Genomic DNA, 8,510 nt, shown 5'->3' on the forward strand with positions numbered 1-8,510 from the left:
TGATGCCAGGCAGCAGACGTACAGCTCGTCATCAGGCCTGTTGGTGGGTGGCAGGCACCAGAGACTCCCCAGTCCCCAGCAACGGTTCACAGCCTTTGGTAAAGTGGGGAGTAAAGTAGACACCCTTGCCTGGCCTGAAGCACCTTCATATCGGAAGTGGCTCTGGACTTTGGCCAGCAAGGGGTGCTAGGACCCCACCCCCACCCCAGGGGTCTTGGTAGGTGAAGGGAGGCGAGGAGCGCATTTCTCCAGAGCCAGACTGAGCATGTGTCCCTGGAGTTTTACATCTGAGGAAATAGAAATTGCAAAGCTGTAAATCAACATTCTCCTTGTTGTATTCGCTTGCCACCCCACGCTCCTCAGAACACAGGCCAGCTGGAAGTAGGTGAGATAAAGCGGGCCAGTGGCTTGGGAACGGGAGGTCAGGGGCCACCATGGGCTGGAGACCAGGAGGGAAACCCAGGCGGAAGGACGGTTTCTCTTTCTGCCTCCTGCCTGGGTGCAGCTGCTAACTAGAGGGCTTGTCTTTTGATTCCTTAGACGTGTGACTTCCGTTCTCAGGTGGTGGTGGTGGTGGTGGGGGTTGTTCACTTTTTCCAGTTCACATTAGGGGGAGAGCTGACTCGGAGCCCCACATTTCCAAATACAGCTAACCTTTATTCAGAGGCTCTCTTGGGGCTCCATTCAGTTGGATTTACAAGTGCCTGGAAAGAGCTGCCTCCTGTGCATTGCATGGCACCTGTGGCTCCCGCCCCCAAGTCCCTGCTCACCACCCCTCCTAGAAGTTCTAGCGGCACGGGCTAGTCGGAGTCAGAAGCAGGAAGTGCCACATCTCCTGGGTTGCAAGGCTGGGCTTTACTCATGCTGAGCCACAGGAGAGCGGAGAAATGGAGAAAGGGTTAAGGCTGAAAGCCCTGCGGTCAGACACTTCCCTGAGGCCTGTGTTTTGGTCTTAGGTGTGGTAAGAGCAGGAGAACCCTGGGAGGAAGGAAGGAGGCTGGGGTGGGAAGAGCAAGGGGTTTTCCAAAGCCACCCCTCCAGCTCCCCAGTCCCCTGTTGCTCTGGCTTCCTGAGACAAGCTCATCTAGAGAATACTCACCCTCCAGCTCGCCTTTGTTCCTGGTGGACTAGGGTAGAAAGAGCAGGGCTCTGGCAGCAGACCGGCCCCCAGGAGACTTAGCTACTGTGTGGGAGCAAAGGAGCTCACATTGCTTAATGGCACGTCGCTCTGGCTTCGTTCACTAGAACCGAGTGGGAACCGAGGAGGACTCTGATCGTGATCACGGGGGAATGCCTGGTCCCTGGCCTCAGGGTCCCCCTTGCTTTAGGCTAGGATCTTCCCTGGCCCTGAGGAACCCAAAGGAAGGGACACACACAGGCTTGCATGAGTGATGTCTGCCTAGCCCACACCACCAGAGCCGGAGACTTTATTCAGGGATAAGGGGAAGTGAGAGGGAAGTGGCAATACTGATAGGGGAACAGAAGAACAGTCTAGAAGTCTAATACAACATGGCTGCCAAACAGCACAGGGAGGGGAGGTCCATCCCCCCCAGGCCCCGGGCCGGTACCCCCAGGGGTCTTCTCTCAACAGACTCAAAGAGAACACTCAAAAGACAGGAGCACCAACAGGGGGCGAAGGGTCAATACTGATGGCCAGGCCACTAGCACCATGGCCATCCTGCCCAGCCTGGGGAAGCAGCTTGCCACCTCAGCCTCACATTCCTGCAGGGGATGGATGCCAGCCCTTCATACTGGCTTCTCAGCTGGGGACCAGGGAAGCAGGAATTTCCCCAAACTTGAGCTCTGGCGTGAGCTCATGTCACCAGGATGTTGGACGGTGGACCCCAGCGTGCACATCCATGCCCTTGAGAAATGGAGTGGGACGGCTTGGGAACGCAGCTGTAGCTCGGTGAGAGAGCCATCCGGCGTCCACGCTCAACCAGCCGGAGGTAGACTGAGTCCCAGGCTGGCCGGCAGCTCCAGCTGAAAGGAGTAAGGCATGGTGTGACCCCGAGAGGGTGGGAACCAGAGATGAATGTCTCGGCTTTCTTCTCAGACCGAGCTCCATGGTCTCCCCATGCTCTCAGTTTATCTGTGCAGCCCTGGGCTGGGTGCTGCTGCTGACCCCTCTGGCCCTGCCTTTGCAAGCATGGGGTGTCTGGCACATGGGTGAGGGGGAATGAGTAAGTGGGAGGGAAGGCCCTTTGTCCAGCTTCCCAGTGTTCTCACCCGGGCTCCATGCACGAGGAGCCAGGCATCTGGGGACACTGGGCCGCCTTCACCAAGCAGCTTTCTTGGACCCCGTCTGCATGTTTTGACTCCGTGCTGGAAGCAGACCCGAGTCAGGGAGCTGGGGTCACAGCCCTGTCCCTCAGAGGAAGTGAGATGAGGTGATACCAAGGATCGTGAGTGACTAAGGCCCCGAAGTCCCTGCCTCTCCGCTTCCCTAAGACACCTGCAGCCAGGCCAGCCCCAGGGAGCAGAACCTGTGTAAACACACGGGGAAGTGAGGAGGGGTTGCTACATCTGAAAACATTGGAAAATAAGTTAGAGAGCACCGCTGGGTCCTGTGGGAATCTCCACAGACCCGAGGTCTTGGCTCGGGGGTGGGGGTGGGGAGATCTGAGGGCAGAGGGACCGGGCTTTTGGGACACAGCTGCTGGTGGGGCCTGTCCGTTTAGGGTTCTGGTCTCAGGGGCAGCTCCCTGACATGAGCTCCCAGTCTTCCCTCATCTCCCTTCCCTCGAGTTGTGTCCTACCCTCCCTGAAGGGTACACAGGCAGCTGAGGGACCACTCCCCTCCCGTTCAAGGTACCAGCAAGTCACCCACTCTGTGCTGGCCACAGGACTTCTCCCAGCACATACCCTCTCCACTCCAGAGATTGCAAACTGGTGTTTGTGTATGTGTGTGCGTACGCACCAGCCAGTACTGGGTTTGAGCATGTTTTGAATTGATTGCCAACTTGGAAAAGTCAGGAGAACTGACATTAAATCGGAGAGTTCTGCCGTCTGAAGCATCAGGTGATTGAGAAGAGCTCAGTAGCAGTGGGATCTATGCCCGTCTCAGTCCTCCCGCACCAAGCCCTCCTCTTGGCCAGCCTGCCCAGAGGGCACATTCCTTTTCAGCCCCAATCTTGGACTCCTCTCTCACCCTGACAGCTGGCCCTGGGTAAGTCCAAGCCGCTCAGTGCAAACCCGATGTCATCCCACCCAGGTACCCTCCCAGAGCTTGAATCCGTCTTTGCTTGATTACCTCCTGTGGCAGGGAACTCATCACCCTCCAGGCAACCTGATCCTAAACTCTTCCCCCAACCCTTTTTGACATACACTGTGCTCCCTACCCCTGCTAGCTCTCAGGGTCTCTCCCACAGCCTCTCCCTTCCCACCAGGGGTGTGAGCCTGCAGGCAGGCTGTGCCTGACTCCAGCGGTTCAGGTTCTGGGGCCCGGACCAGATGCTTCATGTGACGGGTGACACACCACTGTGGAACCAAGCCGGGCTGCTGACTGAGGAGGCTCATCTTGCAATTTCATCAGCCAGGACTAGCCCGGGAAGCAGCAGAGTCTCTGGCCTGAGCCCCAGCCATCCCAGCTCCTGTCGCCGCACCCCAGTCTGCTCATTGTCCCCTCCCACAGTCAGGGCAACCCCAGTGCAACCTGGGGTCCCTCTGTGAAGTCTGGTCCCTTTGGCTCAGCTGCATGCAGAGCTGGGTCTAAGCAAGTAAAGGCAGTGGGAGCACTGGGCTCTGGGGACAGCTTCACCCTGTGTCCCTACCATGGGGCAGAACCAGTAAGCAGTACTGAGCCCAGCATTGCTGTGTATAGGGCAGGTAGGTGGGTGGTGCTTGGGATTCTTTGGGACTGGGACTCCCACGCCTGGGGCAGATGTGTCCCCAAACTGAGCTCTGATTTAGAGGTGATACAGCCTTTTCCTGAAGATTCCTACCCTGTTTCCCTTTCCTTAGATCAAGATTCTGCCAAGACAGGCAGATGGAAGGAACACACCCATGCTGCCTCCCCACCCCACCCAACCCCACTGCAGACCTGGTGTGGCCAGGGCAGCTTCCATTGGGTAAAACCAAAGATCAGACTGCTGCCCTTGAGTCGACCTTGACCCCCAGTGGCCTGACAGGGCAGAGTAGAACTGCCCCAGAGGGTTTTGAGGACTGTACCCCTTAAGGAAACTGAAAGCCACATCTTTCTCCCAAAGAGCAACTCTGGTGGCTAGAGCCCAGCGTTTAACTCACGGTGCCACCAGGGCTCCTGATCTAGACCTAAATCCCAGAGAGGCCAGGTACCAGGCTCCAGAAGCCCCTCACCCAGCCCACGAGGGCACACAGAGCGGCCAAGTACTGGCCTCGGCCACTGGCAGACCCACTCATACAGTTTTCCCAAATATGCCTCAGCTGGGGCACAAACAACTCAAAAGACCAACCCCCTGTGGGTCCAAAGTTGGGGGTGTGGTCAGTGAGCGAGGGAGCAGTGTGAGCAGTGGCTGAGCTGGAACACAGACCTCCTGATACACCCCTCCTATCCGCCCCGCTTCCCCATGAATGAGACTGGTCCAGCTGGCCAGTGAGTCCAGGCCCCCAGGAACAGGGGAACGGCCACGGCCTCACACCCGGATCTGGTACCCGTTGAGGTCTGGCATGGCTTTGGGCTCAGGTGGCTTCTTCTCCCCGGAAGGCCTGCAGGAAGGGAGAGCAGAGGGACAAGGTGAGGGAGGAGGAAGAAGTGGATTCCCGACCCAGGGAGCAGCAGGGAAGAGTGGCAGGATGTCCCCGGCACTCAACCCTCTCACTCGCTCCCTGCTGCTTGTTCTCTGCGAGCAGCCAGCTCATCTGGTGGGCTCGGCCAATACCAGCTCCCAGTACAACCCTCTCCTCTCCACAGGGATCACAGTGAATGCTGCCCACCATGCTGGTGCCCTGTAATTCACACTGGGAGACAGCTCCCGAATGGACACTGTTCCTAAAGGAAGAGCCAGGCTGGGGGGTGGGAGACAGAGCCAGAGGCCAGGCCATCGAGTCCACCCCAATTCCTAGTGGCCCCATCAGACGGGGGAGAACTGTTGTGGGGGTTCTGGACTATTTATGGGAGTAGAAAGCCCTTGCTCCTCTTCCGAGGAGTGGCTGGTGGCTTTGAACTGCCGACCTTGTGGTTAGTAGCTCAACATGTAACCAAATAGCTATCAGATCATCTCTAGATCCAAGCAAAAATGTGTCTTGAGAGACGAAGTTCTGTCCAAAGCCACCCACCCAGTTGCCCATCTGATGTTCAGATCCTCACCGCCACAGTCCTGGGCTGAGCCATGCTTCCCAGGAGTGGCCCCTACTCCCCCTCCCCCAGAGTCCATGCTGCCTCATGCCTGGCCTCTTCTGTGGGCCCTGCTAAACCACCACTGAGGGCACACCCCAAGTTCCTCCTGGGCACAGGACTGCTCTACCGCGGGAAGATGCCCACACACAAACCCACCCTTCCTGGCACCGCATCACGGAGCACAGAAACGGTCTTCATGATGGGAGGAAGAGACCCCCTCCTTCAGCCCACCCAGGCAGGGTTCAGCCCCTCACCGTCTCTCCCCACGGCTATTCCTGCGATGCGGACTGGACTGGCTCCGCTGTGGGGAGCACACATCCTTCTTCCGGTCCTTGGTGGGCGAGGGAGGCCCCGTCCCTTTGCCAATCTTGGAGGAAGAAATGAAAGCGTTCCCTCAGGGCTGCCCTGGAGCCCAGCCTACCCTGCAGGCGGCCATAACCACCTGGTCTTTCCCGCCCAGGCCAGGGCTCCTGAGCAGGGGGGCTGAGCCCCACAGGGCTCTGGGGGAAGCAGGGGGAGTAGAGGGAAGCCACTGTGTCTTCAGAGCTTTATGAAAGGGACCCAGAGAAATGGTCTGTTGACCAGGCTGGGCATACGTTGGCTGTCTGGTATCTGACCCAGCTAGGTGGGGGACTCTGATTATTGGAGACAAACCCAGCTCGGACCAGGATTCACAACTCTGCTTCAGAGACAAATGAGAAAAACCCAGTGAAGCATCCTTTAAGTTCCACATCAAGCCGAGTGGAGTTCGCTGGATCTGGGGTTTCAAAAGGGGGTGGGGCAGCTGAGAGGATGGAGGGCGGGGCTTGTTGTAAATTGTCAGGAAGACGGCCCCTGATGGTGGGCAGGAATGCTGCCTGGTCCTGGGCCGTCCTATGGGGGATGGGATGGAGCTGAGGTGGGTGTGGGTTCGAGGGCAAGAAACCGGCAAAAAAGGGGAGTCTGAGGTGCTGAGTAAGTTGGGAATCACAGTGCTAATGACCAGGCAGGTCAGTCCAACCAGTTCTGTATGAGCTAATGTAATAGCCAGGGTGGGGGCAGCCCAGAGGCTAGGCAAGGAGGACCAGCTTGGGAGCCTTCAGAGCAGCTCCTGGAAAGGCCTGGGATGCCTGCTTCTGCCCTGGGGGAACGTCCTCTGGCCCCACAGGGTCATGGCCTGTGGACTGGCCAACCTCCTTAGACCCTAGTGTCAGCTTGTGACACACTCAGCCTCCCCTGCAGGACGACTCCTCCCATGGCTGTGTGGAAGTCTCCTACCCTGAAAAGGGGGTCTGCACCACTGCCCAGGGCTGTCTGGGGTTCTGTATGTGTTGGTGGCCATGGTGGAGGTGCCAGGCTTCCTGGCAGGGCCACAGTCACAGGGCAGCTGAGCCAAAGGGAAAGGCCCAGATGTGACCCAATGTGGGGATAGGGGTGCCAACAACTCAGCAGCTCTGGGGGCAAGGGCTGCCTCCTGGCTTCCTTCTACCCTGGGAGACGCCTGCTGATATAGGAGTGCGTGAGGAGGAACTGCCGTTATCTTCCCCCAGGGCCTGACCTCCCCTTTGCTCTGGCCTCATCTTCCACCTGGGTGGGGTGGGGAAAAGAGGGACAAGAGGGGAGATGGAGGCCACCCCTTGGCCTCCCCACTTCCTCCCTCTGTCTTCTCCTGACAGACAATGCTTCCTACCAAGGGGTCTGGAGGATTGTGTGGCTGCCCTTCCCCAGGCCTGCGAGAACTTCCACCCTCACTCCATGCCCCGCCACCCCCACCCTCCAGTTCATCTGCTTCCTCCCTGGCCAGCCCACCTTAGGGGCTGCACCCTCTGATACTGTGTCCATTCCAACTCAGAGGGACCCTCTGGAGGGTTTCCAAGGTTGTGCATCTTTATGGGAGCAGCGGCCTCATCTTCCTCCCAGAGTATGGTGGTGGGTTTTGAACCACCCACCTTGTGGTTAGCAGCCCCATCGCTTACCGAACAGCGGCAGCAGGGCTCTTGGAGCAGAAGCTGGTGGGGAGCTGGACCAGAGCCAACATTGTTGCAGACCCAGGGTGGCCAACTATGTGATCCTGGTGCACACCCCGCCCCACCTTCCTCCACCTACTCGCTCCCCAAGGCCGTTGGGAGCGGACAGAAGCCCACCGCCAGCTCCCTGCTGGGGCGGCGGACCAGTCGGTGGCCACTGACCTTGAGGCGCATGTCGCGGGCATGGCGCTCCAGCTCCTTGCGGAAGTCGTCGCGGCCCAGCCGCTCCACGTCCAGCACCGAATGCTTCCACTCGATCTGCTCCACGCTGTGCGGGTCGTGGGACACGTACTGGCCCAGCTTCACCTTCTGGAGCACGTGCCAGCAGCGGCCATAGGCGGCCTCGTAGTCCAGCACCAGCTCGCTGAGCGTGCGGAAGGCCGGCGCCTTGTACATCAGGTCCTCGCGCCGGCTCATGCCCAGCGCCCCGTAGCGGCCCCCCAAGTTCACCCCCAGCACGATGTGCCGGAAGTAGTTCCCTGAGAAGTAGGTCTTGAAGCTGATGGGGAAGCGTTCCAGGGTGGGCATGCTGTTGGTGAGGTAACTGGGCACGCGGCCTGAGCTAAGGAAACAGCCAGGGAGCGGACTGCCGCTGGACCACCGCCCACCACCGCAGACACGCCCCCAGCACCGCTAGACCGCCAGCCAATCAGAAGCTTGCACAGCAGCACAGCCCCGCCCCCTTTCCCGGGCTCATCTCCACAGCGACCCTATAAAGGCCATGGGAGGGGTTTCTGATCCAGTAGCAGAAAAGCCTTCATCTGTCTCCTGCGGGAGTGGATGGTGGGTTCGAACTGCAGATCTTGTGGTTGGCACCCCAATGTGTACCTTGTTCCTTTGGGTTCCAGGCGGTGCTCAGCGAGCCACTATGGGCCATGGGCATCGCTACGTGAGCACAACGCAGGGACCCACCCCTCTTCTCTACCCCCCCCCCTCACCCATTTCTCCTCACCCCTCCATTCAGACACATCCTCTCAGGTTTCTTGCTTGTTCCCACGTACACCCCCTCACATATGCACATGCAGTTTTGCCCCGTTCCCTTTCTCTCCCTCCTCCCCCAAAACTCACCACCCACCGCCTTTCAAATCAAGTCCAGGCGCCCGTCCCTGGGGCTGACGTCAGCTCTCCATGCCAGCCTCTTGGACCGCTCACCTGCCTGCTGAGATTTTTCACTCGCTGGCCTCCCT

The 8,510-nt window shown here is 58.9% G+C and overlaps 1 protein-coding gene across 2 annotated transcripts in view; it reads right to left on the reverse strand.

The window, feature by feature from the left end:
- Positions 1–1,385: 1,385 nt before the first annotated feature.
- The window catches only part of VASH1 (vasohibin 1), a 21,124-nt gene continuing 13,999 nt past the window's right edge, over positions 1,386–8,510 (reverse strand). Inside the window, exons 5-8 of one of the 2 annotated variants that reach the window (XM_045287753.1) lie at positions 7,486–7,867; positions 5,572–5,684; positions 4,633–4,686; positions 1,386–1,983 (exon numbers count right to left, since the gene is read on the reverse strand). In XM_045287753.1, the coding sequence (XP_045143688.1) occupies positions 1,815–1,983; positions 4,633–4,686; positions 5,572–5,684; positions 7,486–7,867 (718 nt within the window). In that variant the 3' untranslated portion in view covers positions 1,386–1,814. Of the gene's footprint in view, positions 4,687–5,571; positions 5,685–7,485; positions 7,868–8,510 lie in introns of both variants that reach the window. The other variant, XM_004698728.4, reaches the window with a different exon arrangement.

The sequence above is a fragment of the Echinops telfairi genome, unplaced genomic scaffold (genome assembly GCF_000313985.2).
Source record: "Echinops telfairi isolate 266 unplaced genomic scaffold, ASM31398v2 ScPeMD7_18;HRSCAF=68, whole genome shotgun sequence".
Taxonomy (NCBI): Eukaryota; Metazoa; Chordata; class Mammalia; order Afrosoricida; family Tenrecidae; genus Echinops; species Echinops telfairi.